Below are 24,507 nucleotides of genomic sequence, written 5' to 3' on the forward strand. Positions count from 1 at the left end.
CAAATATTTTTCTATAGATAACTTAAAATGTAACTTCCATTTTAGAAAGGTGAGAGAGGGGAGCAACTTACAATACCTGCCTGACTAGATAGGAGAAGAATGGGGATTGAACTTTATTTGTGGATTCCCAGGCAAATGAAGAGGCATCGAGTGCTTGTGATAAAATAAGGAGTTCAAAAAGAATCAAATTTATGAGTCATGGTGTCTGATCCTCAGTTTGGGTACATTGACTTCAGTGGAATTACTGCAGTAATTTGGTGTAATAATTTACACCAACCAAGGATCTGACGCACAACATCCCAAAAATCTCTGGGTACGTGTGTAGTGATGGGATGTTATAAACACATTTTAAGATGTTTACTATACCTAGCATATGGCAGATGGCCCCAGTACCTGTGCTAACCATGGAACTATTGTTCACTAGAATGTGAAGGAAATCTTCCATAGGTAGTTTCCTGTATATCTTAAAATATTTATACAGTGCTATTTGCGGTGTGTGGGAAACAAAGAGTAACATCTTGACAGCATTATAGCTAATATTTTCAAATGAGTAGCTGTATATACACTGTATAACTGAATAATTCTTCACCTGGAATCATCACCCGCGGCCTGATCCTGAAAGCTGTCCGCTCCCACAAGTTGAACTGATGTCAGTAAGAGTTCAGTGCTCCGGGACCTTACAGGATCAGGCCTTGTGCTTCACACAGTAGTTTATTGCTTCTTGCACTAACAATAGCATCACTGAATTCTGGGTCTAATTAAGTCATCTTTCTAATATGCTGGTGATCCACATTTATTATCCAACTAACAAAGCAATATATCACGAGATTTTATGTGGCAGCTCCATTGACAAACAAGGAAGACAGTGATATTTCACCCCACGTCGCATGTTTTGTAACACCGTTAGTTGTACTGTTTTATTCTCAATTTGATAATCCCACATGAATCTCCCAGCACTGTTCATGTGAAACTTAACTCTAGCTCTTTCGTGCTGAGGACGGAATTTCATCCAACCTTCACAGTGTGTTAAAAAGTAGGTGATGTCATCCCTGTTTTTAAATTGACGGAACTGAGACACAGAGTTGTTAAGTGCTAGATTAATGGCAAGTCAGGAGTAGGCAGACAGGAATAGAACTCGTATTGACTGACTTCTGGCTCCATGCTCGAAGCTTGTGGGAGGCTTTGCTACCAAATAATTACTTCGTTGGATTTGTTTTTGTTATGGAAGGGGAGGGGGGTTAATGTGTCACAATTTTAAGGTTAAAGTATTTTTTAAAAGTCCAAATTAATCTAGCTTTATCAATATCGGTCAAGATGCATTGTCACTTACATGTAAAACAAATCTATTTAAAAATCACATTAGGCAGGCCAGTAAGTACAGTAATGTTAGGAGACACGATATCAGTTTAAAAAATGTTTATTTTCTTATTCCATGTTATGTTTCAGAGACTTAGACAGGTCTAGACTTTCAGAACTATGTATGTACATTTACACCCATTATTTACATTTGTCGTTGAACATGCAATTATTAGGATTTGTGCATGCATATTTGGCATGCATATGTGTGTACACAGTTCCAAAAATGTATCATTTAGCTTATGACAGTATTATGAGAACCTTTTAAATGTATAACTTGTACTGAGAAAACCTAGTCTGATTCTTTCTCATTCCCCAAATTCCATTTTGGAAAGTTCTGCTGTTCTACATTATAGTACTTTTAGTGGGAATCTTTTTCCTGTTTTTATTTTACAGTGATCATTACAGTAGATCTTGCATTTCTGAAATGCTTTTCTTCTAAAGCACCCTTGTAAAATACAAACTAGCACTCTGACCAACAGAATTCATAATCCTCTTTTTAAAACGAACAATAAGACGAATAACTTTTAAAATTCATATTCATGTCTCTTAGCTGTTCTAGCAAGGCAGAGAAACAAATAAAGCACAGGTTCAATCACTCTGTGACCTCCAAATGATGTTTAGAGATGGCCAGAAAATCAGAATGCACTGACCCAAGAGCAACTTGCTGCAAACCCATCCAACAGGAGGGAGCAAGGCCATACAATGAGTTAGAGGTCAAAAGAACAATTCTGTAGTCTGTCTTTCTTAACGTGGAGCCAGCATAATGATTGACAGAGCGGGAGTGATGTACTGGGGGAAGAACTTAGCCCATAGAATCAGGAGAGGCATGCAAGCAGTTATCAGGCCTATAAATTCAAAGAGAGAACAAGTCACTATTTCAGTATTGTGCAGGGTCTAAAGACAATTCACTACACAGCAATAGCTTTTTAGATGGTAATGCAGAGTGAGTATTATTAATATAGACCCCGAATGACAAAACTGAATCAATTAACCTCCTCAAATCCTGGTGCTATTAAAAGAGACAGCTGATTGACTGCCATTAAACAAATGCTTTAAAATCAGAGAGAGATTGATTTAAGTAAAACAAGCCTTGGGAGGGTGTCTGTTTAAAACACTTTACTTTTATCATTATTTTTATGGATTACGGGGGCAGTTATCCATACATTTCACATCTGCAGCCTTGCCAACTCTAAAGATTGTACTGCAAGTCTTGCAATATTTGTTTTTTTCTTAAAGCCCCATCTGCTGGAATGAAGTTTTTACTTAAGAGTCTTTGCTTTCATTTAAAAGAAGTTTCTAGCCCAGGTGGCTGCTGAAGAAACCTTGCAAACATGATCCCTACATGTTCTAAGACAAGATGGCAAATAAAGAGAACTCCAAACATGCTTTTGAAAATCTCATTATTTTTAAGCCAGTCAGGACTTCTGGTTCCTGACTTATGGTTTTTGAATGCTTAGAGTTGGCAATACTCTTCAGAGCCCTCCCTAACCAACTTTTTTTCCAAAATACTTCCCCTCTCTGGTAATGATAGTTTGTGGCTTAAAAGTGTTACTAGAACCCTCACGTTACTGTTACAATACTGAAGAGTTAACTGTAGATTGTGTTATGGCTAGTGGTGAACTGGAGCCGATTCATACAGGTTGTTAAATTGTTCCGGGTCAACCGGTTCTATAAGGGCTTTATTTAACAGAAGCCCTGGCAGCTGTCCACTCCGCTCTGGCCCCAGCTCACTTCCCCCTCCTTCCCCGAATGCGCCGCTCTCCTTCTCCTCCCCCTTCCCTGCTTCCCGCAAATCGGATGTTCGCGGGAAGCCTGAAACAAGCAGCAGGCATGCAGGTAAGCTGAGGTGCGGGGGAAGGGGAGGTGGGGTCAGCCGAGCCCGGCTGAGCGGCTCCCTCCAGCCCAGCTCCTGGTCCCGGCCGAGTGGCTCCCTGCGGCCTGGCATCCTCGGCCGAGCGCCCTCAGCCCGGTCCTGGCCCCAGCTGAGTGCCCCTGGCTCCGGCCCCATGGGTCCCTCTGGCCCGGCTCCTGATCCTGGCTCAGCAGCCCCAGCCCGGTCCCGGCTGAGCATCCCTAGGCCTGGCCCAGCCCCAGCCAAGCTCCCCCAGCTCCGGTCCTGCGGCTTCGGCTTGGCCCCCATGGTGCTGGTGCTGATCCCAGCCCCGCGGCTCTGGCCCGTCCCCTGCCGTGCCGCTGCTGGTGCTGGTTCCAGCCCAGCCTGGCTCCATCCCCGCGGCACTGGTGTTGGTGCTGGTCCCGGCCCTGTGGCTGCGGCTCCGGCCCGGCTCGGGCCCCACGGTGCCAGTACTGGTGCTGGTCCCGTCCGAGTGGCTCCAGGCAGCACAGTAAGGGAGCAGGGAGGAGGTGTTGGAAGAGGGCAGGGGAGTTTGGGTGGTTGTGAGGGGGTGGATAGGGGTGCAGCGGTCAGAGAGCAGGGAACAGGGGGATTGAATGGTGGCAAGGGTCCTGGGTGGGGGGGAGCAGTCAGGAAGGAGCAGGGGTTGGATGGGGTGGGGGGGAGCAGTCAGGGGCAGGGATTCCAGGGACGGTCAGGGGACAGGGAAAAGGGGAGGTTGGATGGGGCAGGGGTCTCGGGGGGCCATCAGGAATGAGAGGAGGGCTTGGATGAGGCAGGAGTCCCGGGGGCAGGGAGCGGCCACGACTGCCTCATGGGGTGAGGAGGAGGGAACCTGTTAATATTTTGGCAGCTCATCACTGGTTACAGCCTGCTTTCCCTCGGCAGCCATAGTACAGAAATCTTCTCATATGCTGATTAAGTGCACAGCAATTAATAGCAGAAAATATTTGGATTTCCAAAGTTAAGTGGTGGTTAATTCTGGGAAAGTTCCCTTTCCTTTCATTTACAGTGAATAAAATCTTTCCGATTTTTGGTATTGGCACGCTATGGTGCAGTCTCTGTAGGAGGGGAAGAAAAATCAATCCACTGCTGGATTTTGACTTAGCAGTTAAGATTACTCTTGCTCTTTAGGCAAACACAACAAACTCACACAACGGATGAGAGAATAAGGAAATCTCTGTGTCTGCTTCCTTCATCCCATGTGTTACAGGCAAGATACAGTGCACAGACAGGTTAGCTGCAAAAATTTGAGCTTTAACCTTTGAACTTTCACTTGCTTCCCTGATCTGGGGTGACTTGAAGTCGGCATGATTCCTTCCACCAGTCTTCTCAGCACGCTGGGGCAAGGCTCTGTGCACTGTCTTGGTCTGTCTTGCTGATTATAGTTTTGATGTCATGGAGTTCAGTTAATTTCAAATGTTAATTGGAATCGATTATGCAGAAGCCAAGAGAAAAGAGATAGGAAATAGAATGGGGATGAAGTGACACACAAGGAAGGGGAGCAGGGAATTTAAACCTCATATCCCAAAAATTTCTTCAGACTCAGCTGATTTTATAGCAATAGCTTGACATTTTTACTGGTCTATTTGTGTCCTGGATGTATCAGAGATTTCCCCCTTGATGAGACGAGGTCATCTCTTAGTGCAGGGACTTCCAGAACATCTAGGATCATGAAGATGCTAATGGTTCTACTGTGCTCCTCTCTAAATGCCCAGAGGAATAGTCAGCCAACACCGCCCTTATCAGTTTGTTCAAGCTAAAGCCGTGTCTGATGCCCAGATATAGCCGTTTCTCTCTGTTTCTGTGTATTCCTAGTTCACTATTAAGTACACCAGTGACCTCATGAGTACTTGGGGGTCATTCCATTCTAATGAAAGTCAGTCCAGCTGACATTTGGCTGTTTATATAAAAATTTATACAAGTTGAGGTGATGTTTTTGTCTTTTTACCCACTACAGTTCAGAAAGACTCGAAGTTTAGCAAACCATATATCTTCCCCTCCCCACTCAAAATTATATGCTGCAACACAACACTTCCCCTGTACTCTTACCACTTCTCAGCCTCGTCCTTTCTGATCTCTTCCAGCTCTCCTTACTCACGCCTCTTTACTGCCAAGATTACCTTCCTGATCTACTGTTCTGACTGTTTCCTTCCTTCTCATTCTCTGATCTCTCTCTCTCTCATGGTTTCTCTTTTCTTAATATTTATCGTCCCCCCTGCCCCACCCTTCAAGGCTCTCTGCAGCTCTGTCCCTACCTACATCTCTACCCTTGTGCCTTGTTATACTCCTTTTCCCCCAGCTCCGTTCTGAATTTTCATCTGGGCTTTCTCTTTGACTTCTTACCCATGCCCCTTTATGTATAATCCCACACCATTCCAGCTACACAGAGCATCCTCCCAGGCACTGTACCCCGGTGTTGAAGTAAGGAGCAGAAGTGGGGAGCAGAGCTCCTACTGCTAAAAGCAGAGGAAGAGCATCCCCTCTTTTCTTTGGCTTGGGTAGGCCCTTCTGCCCAGCTGCTCCACCCTTCACCTTGGCTGCTGTGAGAGCTCCATCTCCAGTCTCCATGGTTTAACCAGTGACTGTACACCAAGCCTCTTCTATAAGGTAAATAAACTCATGCCCTCATATTGATCACCTTTCACCTTTGGGACAGCTCCCTTACTAGTACAGTACCATGTACACATATGGTGCTAATAAATAGTAATTATTCACAGGGCCAAATGGAAAACAAACCAGAAAATCTGGGCATCATCGGCTCAATAACCATCACCAGATGTGTGCATCTAAAAATATAATAATACCATGGAGTATTGTAAGCATGTGACTTACTAGCAGGTGCACACTCTGGTGGCTGGGTGTGGTTTGGCAGGCTCTCCTATTGTACCTCCTACTGACAGCCACCCAGGCCCAGCGGCAGTCTGCTTCTTCTTGCAACTCAGCCTTTTGGCCAGGAAACACACAGTTCCAATCCTTCAAGGGTAAACCAATAGTCCAACAACTACCAGCCCTTCAACTTAGTCCAAGTCCAGACTTACTAGTCCATATCCCAGCTACCAGGGGGTTTCAGTAGCCCTTACCCCTTGTCAGGAAGTGTTTCCAGGTAGGGAAATCCTGGTCCTCCCTCTCCACTGGGTTCCAGTCCAGGGATCCTTGAATAAGCGGTCAAGTGCCGGCTATGCCAACCCTTTACTGCCTTCCAGGGCCACTTCCTACCTTACCCCGTCTTGGGCCTTTCCTACAGCCTCTTCCCGGGCTCAGAAGGTTTCAGCTCCTCCCTCTCCAAGCCTCTGCCCCAGGCTCACTGCAGAGCTTCTTAGCACTTTCTGCCACCCAGGTGGTTACAGGAGTCTGATTGCTCCTTGCCAAGCCCACCTTCCTTCAGATAGACTCTGTCCAATCAGCAGTTCTACTCTGCTCCCCAGCTCCAGCCAGAGTTCTCTCATTGAGTGAGAGCCAGTGCTCCCAGCTGGCCCAGGTTTAGCCCTTTTAACTCTTCCTTCCAGGCTTGACCCTTTTATTAGGTGTAACAGGGCAAGGCCCATAGGCTCTTATCAACCCATTCTAGCCCGGAGTGGGGTTAGTACACCCCATCACAAGTCTAGAAAAGAGCACTGTGGAATATCCTAAAAAAGTGGTCTACGGTAGCATACATTTCCTGTTTACTTTGTTGTTTAAAATGTGTTTAAAGGACTTAAATATAAGCACTATGATCAAGTGTTCTTGCATACAAATGAGCACCTACGTCTGTTGGGTACATAACTGGCCTAATCTGTGCATGCATATCTGGTATTTGCTTGTGTGATAGGCACACTTATGCATGAAATTAAATGTGCCAGAGTTGGAAAATCTGGCCCATAATCCATAACAGGCATTGCTAAGATCTGCTGGGTCCAGTGCATAATTACAAGAAAAACAAAACAAAATCTAAACCAAACCAACCAAGTTCAGCCCCTTGCCAAGCAAGCAGATTGGCTGTCTAGGGACAAGATCTTAGCTTTCCATGGTATTTCTTCAGTCTGACATACTGTCCTACATATTCTTGTGTTCTCATTTCCTATGGCTTGTTCCTGTTTTCTTTGTTTCTTGCAATGTAAAGCAGTGAACAGATGTAAATTGTTATTTTATAGCATGGTGAGTATGGGCTAATGTTGTACTTAACTTTTGTATTTATTTTACTTTCTTTGTTACAGTCAGTGGCTTTTTCTCCCCTTCCTATAATGAGAAACATTTAATTAAAAACCCCAATAATGTATGTAGTGAGTTAAAAGGACACCCTGATCTGCAATATCAAAAGCTGAAAACCAGGTTGGAAGAGGAGTTATTTAGCATGGGAAAAGGGTGTAATTGCAACTAATGAGATGAAATTAAGAAAAGGATCATTTAGACTACATGGGCCTGCTCCTGCTCTCATTGAAGTTGGTGATGAAGCTTCCAGCGTGGAATCCTGTCTCCATTGCAATCAAAGGGAGTTTTGCTGTTTGACTTCACTGGTATGGGCTCAGTCCCATCTTTATGGAGAAACCTGTTGGAAATGGGGCAGCCTGGTCATCACTACAAAAGTTTTTTTTCTCCTGCTGATAATAGCCCACCTTAATTGATTACTCTCATTATAGTTAGTACGACAACATCCATTTTTTCATGTCCTCTGTGTATATATATCTTCCTACTGTATTTTCCACTGCATACATCTGATGAAGGGGTTTTAGCCTGAGAAAGCTTATGCTCAAATAAATTTGGAGGGTCCCAGAGCCTTGGCTGCAGCCTAAGCCTGATCCTGTGCACCACAGTTTTACAGCCCTGCATCCTGAGCCCTGCAAGCCAGAGTCAGCTGACATCGGCCAGCCGTGTGTTTAATTGCAATGTAGACGTATCCTGTGGTTCCAGCAGGGCAGGAAGTGTGGAGATGTCTTGATGTCATTCACTCACACTGCTCTGTTTTTTCTCTAACATGCCAAAAACCAGTTAAATTTAATATAAAAGTTAGCCATGCTTTTTAGGGTCTGGTTCAGTTTGGTGTCATTTTATCTGTCCCTGCCAAAGACCTGCAGTCAGGCAAAATCCAAATGCTGCTACTTAACCAGGGAAGAACACACCTTACAGCATCTTTCCACCACAGCCCACACCATATGTGGAAGGCTCCCCTCCACATCACTAAGCTTGATGATATGGTAGTTTAAATCAGTTCTCTGCCACTCTGACTCAGTGAATTATTGACTTCAGGCTCAATTAGGGCGAGTACCAGAGCATCTAGAATACACTGGCGAACACATGAGAAAATCATTGGGTCAACCCAGCAAAGCTTGTGCCTTGTCCCAGATTTCCTAATGGTGGCTGCAGTCTTTAATCTTGTGTCACAGTTTATACAGTCCATCAGGTGAAAAACATAATCAGTAATCTTAAACACATCACCCTGCAGGAAGAGAGTGCTACATCCCAGCTTACACGCTCCAAATAAGCACAGATCCTGCAGTAGAAACCGTAAAACCATGATGCCAGCAGCCCAAAATCTGAAGCTGCCTGGAGCACAAACAGGAATCAGTCATTTAACAGTATGTGTTTCAAAATAGCGGTAGTGTTTTTTTCCTGGGGAGGGATGTGGGAAGGAGTGAAACCCACCAACAGTGATATAATTAAATTAAAAGCACAGAAAACTCTTGTTACCAGATAAACTTTTTCCCATTAAAACTAAAGGGAAAACAAAAGTTACTAAAGATATAGTAAGAAACCTAGTTTCTTATATTCTTACATTATACCTATTTATAGAGTCTGTGCATTGACTTCAGTAGTTTTTGGATCTGGCCTGTACTACCTTTCTTCTGTGAACTTGCAGCATATTACGTGGTAAGAAGCACTACGAATATTTACACAACATGATTTAGGTTGACCAATTCTAGTAATAAGTGAAGGGCAAAGGTCAGGCAAGCATGCAAAAATGATGTACCACAAAACCAACCTTAGTCTAAAGTATATAAGTGATAGAATAGACATTTTCTGCAGTTTTACCTACATTGAACAGAGGGGAAACTGAGGCACAGTGAGGTCAAATTACTTGCTGAGGGTGACACTGACTAGCATAGTTGAGAACAGAACACAGTTCTCCTGACTGTCTGCTGGTCTGACCATTAAACAATACTGCTAATAGAGATTGCTTTAAAATGTGAGGCTTGCTACAGTTGTTCTGTCTTCAGTCTACTCTATTGTTAATATTCATTCACATGGATAAGCGTTCAGAACATTTAAAAAAAAGTACATATCAGGTATAGTACTCAACCCCTTGGGGGTATGCGCTCTCTTTGGGTACTTGGGTGCATATAACCACAAATCTAGCCTTGTATTTGGAGATAAATGTATCATAATCAATGAACTCTTCCTGGAGTTCACGGTGGGGGCCAAAATCTGTTCTTTGATATAACGGATGCAACTCCTTTGAACCCCATTGGGTCTGCCCCAGTGTAACTCTGAATACAGTTGGATTCTCTGCTTGTAAGACTTTTTAAAAAATTTTCAACATAAATGTTTCAACATAACGGAGGAACATTTTTTTCTGATTGGTTTCTGTCTTTTTCTTAAATTTTCTACATTCAGTTTAAAAAAACCTGTTTCCAGTACTTAGTTACCAGCAGTGGTGGTGATGATGATGTAGCTATTACTGGTCTAATGACTGGCAATACCATGGTAAATTCTATATGCAACCTGGGATTTTGTGTTTTAGAGAAACTAGGTGACTGTCACTCTTTTTCTACACTTTTATAGTCCTTGCCATTATGAACTTGTATAATAAATCTTAATTGTTGAAAGATTTGATCCAGTGTGTGTGTTTTTAGGAAGGAGAGGAAGGGGTCCCATAAGCTACATGAGGACGTGGTTTATGATGTTTAGAACCCCACCTGGAGAGACGAGAGCTTAAGAACAAAATAAAAAGATGGAAATTCTACTTGACTCTGAAATAAGAGAAGAGCATGGTAGAAGGAGGATTTAAATTGGGGAAGGGCAGCTGTTACAGCACCCAGTTGTACATATTTTATCCTGAGACACCATTTGGTTTAATAAAATGTAGCTCTAAGACTGTGCTTAACCTATCAGTTTCTTAAGACTTAATTATAAAGGTTATACTTTCAAAGGACAAAAGCATTATTCATTTGTCTGTTCATGTCTTCCAGGTTTATCTTGCAGATTATGGACTTTCCTACAGATATTGTCCCAATGGGAACCACAAACAGTATAAGGAAAATCCTAAAAAGGGCCATAATGGGACAATAGAGTTTACCAGCTTAGATGCCCACAAGGGAGTAGGTAGGTTTCTTCTTTTATTTCAGAAGAGTGATTACAGAATAAGTAATCAGACTATGTGAACTGGTGTATGTTACAGAGCAGTGGTGGGTATTGGTGGTAGTTGACCAGAAGAAGTTCTTATGTGGTGACCTGTCACACCAGGGAATGTTGCTTCAGGTGCAAGAGAAAGGGGAGTGTTAATACTTAAGAATAATAGGTGTAGTGGGCTGGAAGATGGAGGAAGAAGCTACAAAAGAAACTTGCCTTTAAACTTGGTTGTTGGTTTATATTGATAATACTATCGTACAGTGGTTTGTTTTGCTAATGCTCTAGAACAGCGGTTCTCAAACTATGGGTCGGGACCCCAGAGTGGGTCTCAATCCCATTTTAAGGGTTGGCGTTAGACTTGCAGGGACCTGGGGCTGAAGCCGTAGTCTGAACCCCACTGCCCGGGGCCGAAGTCCAAGGACTTCAGGTTACAGGCCCCTGACCTGGGGCTGAATCCCTTGGGCTTCAGCTTTGATGCTCTCCTCTCCCCGCCTAGTGTGGCAGGGCTGGGGCTTCAGCTTTGTAGTAGTAATTTTTGTTGTCAGAACTGGGTTGCAGTGCAATGAAGTTTGAGAATCCCTGCTCAAGAACATGGGGGGGGGGAGATTTTTGGCAGCTTCACATTGCCTAAGAAGAATTTCTGTGGCCTGATAGTGATAAATATGCCTTTATGCAGATCTACACCTGTTTTTCAGTCTGTGTGTCAGACCATTTCAAGACATCCTCCTGCAGAGAGAGAATCCTTTTTTAAAGCTACAAAGTGTTAACTTTTTGAAATCTTTTCCAGTAGCCTTTCATATATCTTACTTATTTAAACTCAGTTTGATGGTATTGGAAACACATTTGCAGGTAAATTACATACATAGTCCTTTTATTGGATATTGATTGTACTGCCTTGCATTCCAAGGCAGACTTAATTCAACAATTCCCTAATTAGTTAAAGTCATAACCTATGTCTTGTATTCATTTACCATTAATTAAACCTTAGCTGTTTATTATACTGCAGTCCAAATTCAATAGCAGACCCACAGAGCCATGGAAAAAGGGAGTGGGAGGTCAATATTGAAAATATATGTTGCAAAGTCCCACTGATGGCTGGATTGTTCACAATCAATATGGTCAATGCAACACAACTTTCTTCGTTGCTATATCAGCAAGACAAAAAGTCAATTCTAATGTTATGCTAGTAAAAAATAGTGATTATTGAAAAACTTTGACTCTTGCTGCAAAACAATATTTTTGTGAAGTATTTCCACCCCCTCAAATGTTCTAAACCTGAAAGAATGGACTGGCTTTCTGTTGCTAGCTATGCTAGGACCACAGTGTCACAAATGATAACTGTAGAAATTTGTGCTTGTTAATAGTTGCTGAACTGTTACCTTAAACTAATACTTTCTAATGAGTTTTAGTTGGCACAAACAACTGTGTATTATTGCTTTTTCTATTAAAAGGACCATTGACCATGTAATGTAGAGGGTCTTGATAATTTGCCAGCGCTGTTAAAACCTGCAGTCGTTTAACGCTGGTCATTAGGAAAAATGAAATAAGACTGTCAAGTGTATGCTGCTCAGACAATTGCACAGCTTCACCTGCTGAAAATGTTCATATGCTCCAGTCCCTTCCCGACCCACTCAGCAAAGAAAGATCTTACTCTGTTACTTCCATAGACAATGTGAGCTGTGTGACTAGAGGCATGAGCACCACTGAAAACTGTCCCTTGGAGATCTGTCTGAATGTTGTTAGGGTTGGAGGTTGGGGCACTTGGGCAGGGGCAGTTGGGACTGAGCACCTGGGCAGACATAGCAGTTGGTTTAGTTTTCTGGTGAACAGGAGGCAGTTGAGAGTCTTGGTACTAGGGTGGGGATGCCTCTTTTATTTCCCTCCACCTTTTGAACAGGGCGATCATAGTTGGGTATAGGTGGATGAATTCTTTGTTCCTTGCCCCAGCAAAATCAGTGGTCAGTGGTCCCTTTCTGTGGTAAAATCAAAAGCCACGGTGGTGATAGGGAGAGCTGTGGAAAAGGAACTCTCTACAAAGATCCCTTCGCTGCTGTTTCGTCTCAGTGTTGTTTATGAGGGGCAAGGTTTGCCCAAGAGAAAAGTCTACAGGGCCTGACACCACACAGTATAAGGATAGGGAGCCAGACCCTGAGCTGCTGTAAAAAAAAGGAAGATTTACACCAGTTGAGAATTCACTTGCGGCAGCTAGTTGTTGTGAAAGATTTGGACTTTTCCACTTCCAACTGCATGTTCTAAGAAAAGACCCTTATGGCAACTTCCATCTCTTGTAGAACCTGCAGGGCACATGCTGCAGGTCTGGGTTCCATGTGGGGAAGGGAGCAGAGTCCAGGCAACATGAGAGGGCAATCTCCTCTCCAACCCTATGCATTTCCCATGGGACCGTGTTATCTTTTCCAAGGGAGTTGTGAAGGCACCCTCTGCTAAGGGGAGTCTCTAATGTGATTGCATCAATGGATCTAGGCAGCCATTGAGCTGCGGGAGGGGGAGTGTGTCAGGTCAGTGTGAACAATCCTGGCCTCCTCTGAGGAGCTGGCCTATTGTCATTATAGCGGATGGTGAGATAAGGCTCTCTCTCTATATATACACACACACAATTACATTCAAAATAAAACAATAATCAAAAAGTCCATGTTAAAAACATTAAGGTTTCAAAATCAAACTCTTGAAAGATAGGAAATGCCAGCTATATGGTGGTCTGTGCAACCTTAATTCGGCTCTCTTGTGCATTTGTGTCATGACACAGTCTTTAATTACATGATCAAATACTATTTTTTTTCAACACAACCCCAAGCCTCATTCACTGCATAGGATGGATGATGCTCACTGAATGGGCAGCTGAGTAATATTTCTTTTTATCTTCATTGTTCCGTGTGTGCTCCCATGCCATATATACTGCACACTTTTCAAACCCTGCTCTGAATACAGAAGTATTAAACTCCATAGAATGAGTGATTCACAAACATTAAAGAAATGAAAGTATTATCCTGTTTTAAAATCAGAAACTGAAGCAGAGAGAGATTAAGGCCAGAATTTTCAGGTGTCCGTGGATTTTGGGTGCCCAACTTGAGACAACGAGAGCTTGATTTTTTTTCAGGGAGTTTAGCATTCCGTAAGATTTTAAAACACATTCTGTGCACGGCTTCCATTGACTTGAGCTGCAGTTGTCAGCATGTCTGCAAATCTGATCCCCAGTGTCTCAAATAGGGCACCTGGAAAATGAGTAACACAAAATTAGTGGCCCTTGTGAAAAGCTTAGTTTAAGTGGCTTGCTCAGTAGCATAAGAAGTACATGGCAAAGGCAGGGATGGAATCCTGTTATCTATGCTGGCATTCAGCTATCTTAAGCATGACACCATCCTTATTCTTCCTGCAGTCCTCTATCCCATTCGCTACAAAACTTCCAGCTTCAGAAACAAATGGGGCAATAGGCCTACAGACAACATCCTCATTCACTCATTCCTGGAGCACACACTGTCCAGTGCAGGGAATGAGGCAGGGCTCTTGTGGAAAAAGCAATATGGTGAGTATCATAGAATATCAAGGTCGGAAGGTCATCTAGTCTAACCCCCTTGCACAAAGTAGGACTAATCCCAGACAGATTTTTATCCCAGTTCCCTAACTAAATGGCCCCCTCAAGGATTGAACTCACTACCCTGGGTTTAGCAGGCTAATGCTCAAACCACTGAGCTATCCCTCCACCCAGACTATCATAATAGGTATGCAGAAGGGGGACAAATTGAGGTTGCACAGGCAACCACCATTCTGGCTTTTCCTAACTTTTGAGTGCTTGATGTGCAGCCTTAATGATGTTCTTTGAACATAGTTGATTTTAAAAAAATTATTTATATATGTATATATGATTTTTTCCAAAGGGCTTTTCTGACTATATGTACCATACAGAAGTATTTTAAATGCCAAATATTTCAACAACAAAAATATTTATCAAGGGTTTTTTATGTGCTTGTTTTCAAAAGACCTGAGTGGTAGAACTTGTTATGTTGTGTTAGACAGATGGAAACCTTCAAACTTCCACTTATTCTTATTTATGAATTAGCTATACAAAAGTGTGCAGTGGTTTGATTGAGATGTCTGGCATAGACTTCCAAAAAATATGAATTTGTGGCTTCTGAAAGTGCCTCTTGACAGTCCTTGAAACTGATTGCCCCTTTCCACAAAGCAAGTACCACACAGTTTCATTGCAAGCTTCCCAGTAGCTTAAATGAACATTGCTATCACAGGTCGGATAGAGAGAGCAATCCAGCCTCATGCACATTCATTCCCTGTACTCTGTGCTAAGCTTCCTAGTTATGGTGGCTGTTGTGATGTTATTCACTGGGAATCACACTGAGATCCTGGACATTATTTAGGTTTGGACACCAAACAACCATTCCATGGTATCAGTTTCCATTACTAGTCTGCATTTTTGTGACGGTCTTTTGTCTTTTTGCCCTCCCCACCAATCTCATTCAGTATGGAACATGAATTGCTCTGTGCTTAATTTTCATTTGAGCTTCTGGGCTAGTTTCTAAACTAATTTGACAAACTTTGGACGTCTTGGCTACTTGTTTGCTCTGGTGTTGTAAGAAAGAGAGGTTATAGGATGGCTTTTTTTAATTGGAGATTATTCCCCAAATTAAATCCCCTATCGTTTTTCAAAGGCACGGTCTACAAGACTGCAGTGTTTGTTAGTTCTTGCGTAGAATTTGAGTGAACCATATTGAACATAGTCTTGCTTTCATTTTGAAAGTCCATGCTGTATAAATAGTATTACATTTTTGTTACTTGATAATTAAAATGAATTATATTTGCATCAAATGTATGTTTTAAAAATTTGTTACATAGTTAGAATTGTTAAAAAGTAACATTTGGATCAATGCATCATATGGATTTTCTACTCACTGAGGCATGCAGTCAATACCTAATTTCTCTGGAGATATACTGTGCTTAACATATCGAGCTTTTTTTAAATACTCCAGACCCGTGCATTGAGTGTGTAAGACCAGTTTTAATTTGCTATCATAGATGAACAGAAGAGTATGAACTGTCTAAGTTAAATTCCCTCCAATATAGATTTGTGTGTGCAGTGAATTTCAGGATCATTCTCCTCTTTGTTTTCCTTTTCCAAGCTAACACTTTACATAATTAATATTAATTACTTTCCCTTTTTGTTTCAGTGGCAGGGAGACACTTCTAAATATATTATTAGTTTAACAAAGCTTTTCTTTAATGTATCTTCACTCAAGCACCTAGATTGATTAAAAACATATGAAATAGGAAGGATGTTGCAGACAGAGATGATGTTGTGCTAGGTTCAGGGTACCCAGAACCTACAGCAAAAGGTAGTGCCTGTCCCCAATTATACCCAGTTGTCAAATGTTTGCAGTTTCTCAGTGCTTTTTACTTCTGGATTCTTATATGGCATCACTGCCAAGTGTCTTGTGTAGTCTGTCTCTCGTATGGCAGCTGCAACTATCTCTAATGTGGGCCTTGCCAGAGTTACCCATGCCTTTGTATCCTCCAGATGGGGTTAATGCAATTCATCCTGTTTCAAGTCAGTTAGCATGTGTGCTCCCTAAGTTAGAATGTTAGGGAGCTGGCACTGTGTTGTTCTTAGTGAATGGCCCTTAGGGCTCCTTGCTTTCTTCACTGGTCTGACAGAGACTGTGTCTTTGAACCTGTAGGGAGTAGTGCAATAGTCATCTGTTTTCTCAGGCCTTTTGCTTGAGGAAGTTGACTCTGTATAGGTATTTAGTTTATTTGAGGTCTGCGTATGGCTGGTTAGTGGTGAGCATTATTTTTATTAATGCTGGTCAATGAAATGTAGTAATTTGTGTATGTTCCTAGGGGTTACATAATGGGCGCATTCTAAACCTAAAAATACAGTAAATAAAAATGTACTCTTTAGGGGTTTTGTCAAGTTTATAGAAGAATTAGATCCCCTACTAGTTTGGAGAATCAAAAAATAAAACCTGTTTTATTGAAAGTATTAAGGTAACAATACATGGCAACAAGTTATCAGCACGCAGTGTTTACCCTGCCACAAGCCAAATAACATGCTGTTAATTATTTCTACTTTTAGACATACCGGATTGTACAGCACTCCATACGCAACACATGTGGGGTTAAGTTCCCCCCCATGGCCCCCCGCGCAAAATTCTGCTTGGCCTGCTGGGCTGGAGAAAGAGAGGGGGAGGCTCGCTTCTCCCACTGCACTTGCCCCCTGGCATGCTCAGTCTCTGTCCCCGGCAGCCGGGCCCAGGCAGGGAGTGGAAGGGGCAGGACCACACCTGGTCTCTGCTCTGTGCAGTGTGGCAGCTGCCTGTGAGAGCTGGCTGGGGAGACGCCAGCGGCTCGCCCCCTCTGCTCCCCACCTGGGTCTGGCTGCTGTGGATAGGGGCCAAGTGAGCCAGAGGCCCCTCTACCCCCCAGCATGTTTCCAGTTTACTCAGCCCCTGTCCCTGGCAGTCGGGCCCAGAAGGGGAGCGGAGGAGTGAGTTGCTTCCATCTCCCCAGCCGAGCTCTCAGGCAGCCGCCATGCTGCACAGAACAGTGACGTGGAGCAGCCTGCTTCAGTCAACATGAGAAGCGGCTCCCTCTCACTCCCCAGCTGCCAGGGAGAGTGGCCGAATGTGTGGGAGGAAGGGGCCCAGTGGGAGAAGGACAGGGGGCTCCCACCCCCAGGCAACTCTGTGGGAAAGCACAATGGCCCTAGGCTGGGTGCAGGGTGCTGAGAAAGGTGCTGAGAGCAGGTTCCCTGGCATCTGCTTAGCCGAAGATTGGGGCATTGCCTGTACCTCCTCTACTGAGGTGTCCACAAACTCTAGGGAGACACTGGTTGGAGGCTGAGAGTCTCCCTAGGCTAGGGCTGGCCTCAGCTGGGCCCAGAGGCATGTGCTCCCCACTCCTCTGGCCCAGGCTGCCCAGGAGCTGGCAGGATTAGTTGCGATCACGTGTCCTCCTCTTTACATAGTGTGCGTTCCCCTCCCCCGACACCCCAGTATCAGGAAGCATGAGTCGTTTATGCTGCACTCCATCATAAGTGAGATGATATTCATGTCATCAGACTATTGATGGGCAGTGGGGAAATTTTACATGCTATCCACGAAACCTGCGACCAAAACTGTTGGTTTCACTACTGCTTTCACTAAAAATTCTGGCACTTCTGACCACCTTCCTTGTGTACTTTTTCTAGCAGTTTTTTTGTTTGTTGTTGTAGTATTTTGTTTTTATTAATAAACCTGCATAAGTGCTATCAAAGTTACAGTGCCTTATGTGTATACATACATATATAATTCTATATGCTATGTGCGTGTGTTTGGCACTATAACTTTGGATAGTGCTTATGTAGTTTAACAAAAACACATGTGGTGTGTATATAATATAAATAATCACTATAGCTTTGGATAGCACTTAAGAGATTAAAAGACATAAACATATGGCCCCTGCCCCAAAGAGTTTTCATTTTCAATAAGACAAATACAGAATGTGAAACAGGGTAATGGGGAGTGAGGTTAAAATAAAAAATGTGGGGCATTGTATAAGTGAATCAAGTAATGTCTAATATTTGTAAGGAGAGATTGAGCAATAGCAGGCAGCCCAGGAGTAAAAGTCCAGGGCAGATTTCAAGGAGGGACTTGCAGTGTAAAAGTGAATGTGCTAGGCACAGATGAATGTCATATTAGGTAAGAGAACACTAGGAAAAGAGTCAAAGGGAGGAACAAGGTGAAATGACTGGGCAATGCAGGGGGGTGAGATGAGGTGTAAGCAAGACAGAGCTTTTCAGGAGAGTAAAAGTAATTCTGAGATACCGAACATTGGCTAGATGGGAGAGGATCATCAGGGAGGCCAGGGAGCAGGAAGTCAGAGTAGTGTAACTGAGAGAAAACTGGAATTAACTGTGGCTATGTCAGGCAGGAGGAAAAGGAAAGGGCCGAAGAGAAGGAGGCCTGAAGTTGGCATTTCAAATTAGACTAACGCCTTCCTTTGAAGGTCCAATAGGCCCACAAATGCAAAGGCACTACAACTCCCTTAAGCTCCATGCCTAGGGGAAATCATTCATTACCAAACCCCCAAGCCAAATTCTCTGGATTCTCTTCTCTTTTCTTGTTACACTCTCATCCCCCTGTTCTGGTCTATTAACATTGGATTTGCCATACTCAACCTGATGATCCTGCAATTATTGGCTCCATTAATGGGGGAATATTGAGTAGGAGTAGAGAGGTTATTTTACTCCTTTATTTGGCACTGGTGTGACCGATGCTGAAATACTGTGTCCAGTTCTTGTGCCTACGATCTTGTTCATGAACGATCTTGATAAATTGGAGAGGGTGCAGAGCCATGAGATCAGAAAGGATTAGAAAACATGTCTTATAGTGATAGATACAGGGAGGTCAGCCTTTTTAGTTTAACAAAAAGAAGGTTAAGGAGCGACTAGAACAAAGTACCTAAATGGGGAACAAGGTCTAATGGCTGGAAGCGGAGGTTAGGCAAATTTAGGCTGGAAATAAGGCCTAATTTTCTTAATTGTGAAAGTGGTTAACCAGTGGAACAATTTACCAAGGGTTGCTGTAGATTCTCCATCACTGGCAATTTTGAAATGAAGATCAGGTGTTCATTGGAAAGATATTGTCTAGTTCAAAAGGAAGTATTTTGGAATCTATGAACTGTTGCTCTGTTAGTTCAAGTACCACCCCTTTTCTTACACCCATGTCTGTTGGGTAGGGCACTTGGTTGGGAAGTGGGCGCCTAAGGTTCAAATCCCTGTTCTGGATCAGGGACTTGAACTTAGGTTCTCCCCTGCCTGGTTAGTGCCCTGAACACCAGGCTGTAGGATGCACTGGCTGGGGTGGGTCTCTCTCTGACTCTTATTTGGCAGCTGTTCCACTTTGTATAAATAATTATTCATTGTAACATGGGCTGCAGTCGGGTGCCTCAACCTCCCAGTTCAGTGCTCTAACCTCTGGGCTATTGGTATAAGGGGGATCACTACCGCCCTGATTTTGCAAATCTAGCCATTTGTTTCCAAATTTCCTTTGCTTTTATTAAAAAAAAAAAAAAAAAAAAAAAAGGGGGTGCGGGTGGGGGGTTAAAATGCCCTAAATTGAAACTGTGTTTTATTTTTGTTCTATCCAAATAAATTACTTTTTTATTTGCTGATAATTTTGAAAATTTTCAGTGTCAGCTTGACCGGGAATGCTTCTCCTTCCCTCTCCCCTCCAGAACTGCTATCAAGCTGAAAAATCTGACATTCACAGAGTTCTGTGTATAACCCTCTGCTAAATTTGCGTACACTGCCTACAAGTGTTGCTTAAAACTATCCAGCCTTCTTTTTAAAAACAATGCACCATATTTGACTCTGCCCTCCTGCTGCAGTAAATTCCTCAGGCTGACCATTCCCTCAATGAGGCAGTACTTCATTATGTTTCTTGGAAATATGTCAGCCATTAATTTTATCGAGTCTCATATTTCAGTCTCGTTTATCTTCTTTGTCTTATTCTCAACCCCAAGCTGAACTGTTCTGTTACTTTATAGTGCCCTACAGATGACAACACTCATCTCACAAGGTATAACTCCATAGGGTAATATATTTTTAAAATTATATTTCTAACTCCACAGTCAGTTTGACACACTTTTTTTCTTTATAGGCTTTATGTGTTATGAAAAAACACTATCATTATTTATATTATGGTAGGCCCTAGAGGCCCGAGTTAGGATTGGTAGTCTCATGTGTAAGACACTACAAACTTATAAAACAATCCTTGCCTTGAAGAGCTTACAGTCTAAATAAAGACTAATGATGAAATTATAATGCGATAGTAGTAGTGAAAATGTCATAGAAAAACACATTATCTCTGTCATTGATCAGCCTTCTAGCTCACTCTGAGTGGCAGAAGAAATAGTTAGCAAAATAAGGACCCTAGTGGAAAACTCCCATTTTATATTGCTGGAGAGTTCCACACATGAATTCTGGTTAGCAGATGTCTTTAACATGAATTCCTGGGAACACTGGAAGTTCAAGCCCATAAAAGTGGCTGGTATGATATAATTTACTTTCTGTTCTGAAATAGTAATCTGAATTCATATTAGATCTCAACTAACTTCAAAATGTAGTACATACACAGAAGCATAATACATTCTCATCTCAGTGTGAGTTGCTTCAGTTATGCTACTCTGTGTTAGAGTGAATTTTCTAGCGCTATCCCTATATGTTGAGTTGAGAATATATTCTAAGAGCCTAACTCTGATTTCACTGCTGGGGGTATTACTCCAGTGACTTCAGTCCAGTATCTTCTGATTTATCTTGGTACAGGTGAGTACAGAATCAGGCCTTAAATATTCAAGTGAAAAAGTTAAACTGTGAAGTATTGTGGAATATAATATTACTACTGAAATATTTTAATCAGATAGCATTTAATATTGGGCTAAAAACTGTAATACCATAGTATTGTAGTTGCTAATGGAAAATCAAATTTCAAATGTCTATTTAAAAAGAATAGAAATTCTTAGTCTACAGAGAAATCACATGTAATTTGTTTTAATATAAGGATTCTTTTTAAAATATTGTCTTGCAAAAGTGACAAATTATCAAGCAGAATTGCTGTATTTTAAAAGTCAAAATTTTATGAATTTTCACTTGTTTTATTACATCTTAAAATAAAGCACGCTTTGAAGTTCTTTAAACCTAGATTTATTTTTTAAATCATCAAGGACTCTGGTAATCTCATTTTAGATTTTATTAGCAGACTTATTTTTCTGGTTAAAAAAATAGTTGAAATATAAATTGGGATTATTTAGAAACTAGAGTTTACATTTGTAATGAATTCAGCTGGTTACTACCATAAACCACACCATTGTTTCACTAAAGAGTAGAATAATTATTAGCTAAATAAATATATAAAAATATTAAAGATCATGGTGATATAAATGTAATCATTTCAAGAAGTTAAGATCTCTAACAATGAACTGATGAGAGAGTAGGGAGAGAGGATAGAACAATACACAATCAAGTAGATGATGAAATGTTGATACTTTTGAATTAATCTCAAAAAAGATATGTGTAAATCTACTTGTGTTTTAACACTGATTTACAAACATGTAGATAAATAAACAGCTTTTGTAATTCATCATCTCTTTGTAATACTTTTCACTTTCTTTTTAATTATTGCAGCATTTAATTTATTACATATATTTAGGGTTTATTCGGTGGGACACCACAGCTTTTTTAACACATTGGTAAAACTCTTATACACACGCTGCCTACTCACAACATGACTTTGCTGTACAAATGAAGTAGCAGATCAAGAAATGGGTGAAAGATCTAAAATGTGAATTCAAAGGTAATTAGACATGGCCAAACTACAACAATGGAATAAATTTTACTCTCTGAGGACTATTTAATCTGAAGAGCAGTTATGTTAGGTTAGCTTCTGAAATCTAAATGACTTACCATTACTTACAGCTTCATATCAATTACTCCCTCAGTGAAAAAAGTACTACATTGTAATTCTGACAATTTTTCTCAAAGGGCTGGTTGTATGTAGCCTGTGTCACACAAACAGGTGCCAGAATAGCATTTTGTGAAAATTAGAGGCTCTGCCATCAAAAGTGCTGGTTTATATGGTTGTAATCTGGAATTGCCATAATGGAAAAAGGAGTTGTGAACACATGTGTATGAATGGAATCATTCCACAGTTAACGGGAGATTTATGACTGAAGAAATCGCTACAGAACAGCAAGTGGTATAGATTGTTTTTGTTTTAATACGAGAGCCAAGTCTTGCATTAGGACATTGTTGAATCTAGTGCAGAAAATAAATGACACCCAAGGGATAGCGTAGCATTCTGTTAGATTGAAGGGCCTTTAATAATCTGATAGTCTAATAGTGGTAAAGATAGAGAATATGTAAGAACTAATCTTGTCTTCTGCTTTTAAAACAACCATGTATGGTAACAAGAAACAGTTATGAAGTGTAGGCTCTGTAGCTTTCAGTAGATAACTTTTTAAATGAAAAAATAGTTTGCTGAGTAACTTTTTGGATTTTTTTAAATGAAAACTGACAAAATATATCTGTTTTCAGATGGATTAACAGCCACAAACTATACTACTTGTGTCGGTCTCTCTACTTTAGACGTGGGGTACCGGGCAAATATAAACTCACAGTTGCCCTTAGTTTTTATGCAGGTTTCAAATAAAATTGGGAAAATGTGTAATTTATTTTCAAAAGGACTTGCTATTTTTCTACCCAATAATTGTAGTTGATTAACAGTTTGTTAGCGTACTTCAGCCTAACCTGGTACATTGTGAACTATAGGAGATGCTTCAGCTTCATACAAAGAAATGAGGAATCTGCCCCTGCTTGTTTAACCTTTTTTTAAAAAAAAAAATGTTACTTAAAATAGCAATCAACAATGTTAGTTCTTAGACTACATTGCAGTGAGTTTCTTTTCTGGGAACAGTCAATCTTTGTATGAATTCAAGTACCGTCTGTCTCCCTGTGTATAAGATGTTTGTTTTTTGTCACCAGTAATGAAGAAACAAAATTAGTATGTGTTTTCATTTTAAAGTCAACTTTTTCATTTGGGGTTGGGGGGTTTTGGTGTTTGTGAAATAACTCAGTGCCTTTCTTACTGGCAAGCAAAATTGTGATAGATGTATGAATGATTTACTAAAGAGCCAACCTATTTTAGCCTGTGCAACAACTCTCTCTTTAAACAAACAGTTCGTGGAACTTATAAGCAGACCGATTTGGTGTGTAAATGTACACTAGATGGCAGTTTTGTCATATCTTCCAACTTCAAATAGTTCTGTGGTAGAACAGGAAAGGCCATCAGTATTTAGTCTGCATTGAAAGGGTCTCTGCATGACCAATGTGGACTCCATGGACTTCCTGGAACATGTGTTAGCAATTTAGCAGCAGACATTTATTTCTTTGTTTTACTGCTTGGCTCTTTGAGAAAGTGTTGGTACTGGGTTTGGGGCTGTCTGGATCATGTCAGAGGCCATGGGGATCAAGTTCATGTGACAGGCCAGACTAAGGAAGGATGAAGCTGGAGGAGGTGAGGAAACTGACCCTTACTTTCAGCAGTAACAAGTCACTGCCTGTCTATGGACTGAGGCCAAAATCCTGGGCGTTTTAGTTCTAATACAGCTGAACAAACAAAACACTTTGCCCATTTGGCTTTTTCATGTTTCATCAACAGTTATTCAGTCTAAGCTTTTCTATTTCTTATGGGTCGTATTCTTCATCTCTCTCTCTCTCTCTCTCCCCCCTTTAGCCCCATCCAGAAGAGGTGACCTTGAAATCCTTGGCTACTGCATGCTACAGTGGTTATGTGGGAAACTACCCTGGGAACAGAACCTGAAGGACCCTGTATCTGTCCAGACTGCTAAAACAAAGTAAATAATAATAATTTCAAATACTCCATCATTTACCAAAACAGATCTGAAAGTGAACTTCAAAGGGAGCTTACATCCTGTAGAATATTGCCTTACCTGAAAGCTAAAAATTTTCCCCTTAGTTAAAGGTGTGTTAGAAGCATTTAAAAGATGTGAACTCTGGGAGATGTATGCACACTCCTGCATACATTTGTGTGCATGCAGCTGTGGAGATTTAATATACATGAATGTGTGATGCAGAACAATTTCTCAGATTTTTGAATTCTGTGAATTTTTTAAGAAGATGCATTTGCAAATCCTGTGTGCTAGTATGCTTGCTGCACATTCGGAATGATTGTGTAGAATGAACTATGTTACTGCTTCACAGAGAGAGAGGAAAATTTAAGCAAGCTGTCCTTATTTTTCATGTGTTGTTTCATTCTATTTCTTTTGTTTTCAGTTATGTAGATTTTTTTTTTAAGAATTAAATCTTTTGGTTGAGGGTTTCAATATTATATAAACATTTAAAATACCAAGTAAAAAATTTTATCTGTTTAGAATCTCTCCTCCCC

The 24,507-nt window shown here is 41.5% G+C and overlaps 1 protein-coding gene across 5 annotated transcripts in view; it reads left to right on the top strand.

Moving 5' to 3' along the window:
- Positions 1-24,507, top strand: part of VRK2 (VRK serine/threonine kinase 2) — a 72,399-nt gene that overhangs the window by 21,287 nt on the left and 26,605 nt on the right. For all 5 annotated transcript variants that reach the window (XM_030557825.1, XM_030557827.1, XM_030557826.1 and 2 more), the window contains 2 exons: positions 10,381-10,513; positions 23,836-23,956. In XM_030557825.1, the coding sequence (XP_030413685.1) occupies positions 10,381-10,513; positions 23,836-23,956 (254 nt within the window). The remainder of the gene's footprint in view (positions 1-10,380; positions 10,514-23,835; positions 23,957-24,507) is intronic.

This window comes from Gopherus evgoodei, chromosome 3, assembly GCF_007399415.2.
Source record: "Gopherus evgoodei ecotype Sinaloan lineage chromosome 3, rGopEvg1_v1.p, whole genome shotgun sequence".
NCBI lineage: Eukaryota > Metazoa > Chordata > Testudines > Testudinidae > Gopherus > Gopherus evgoodei.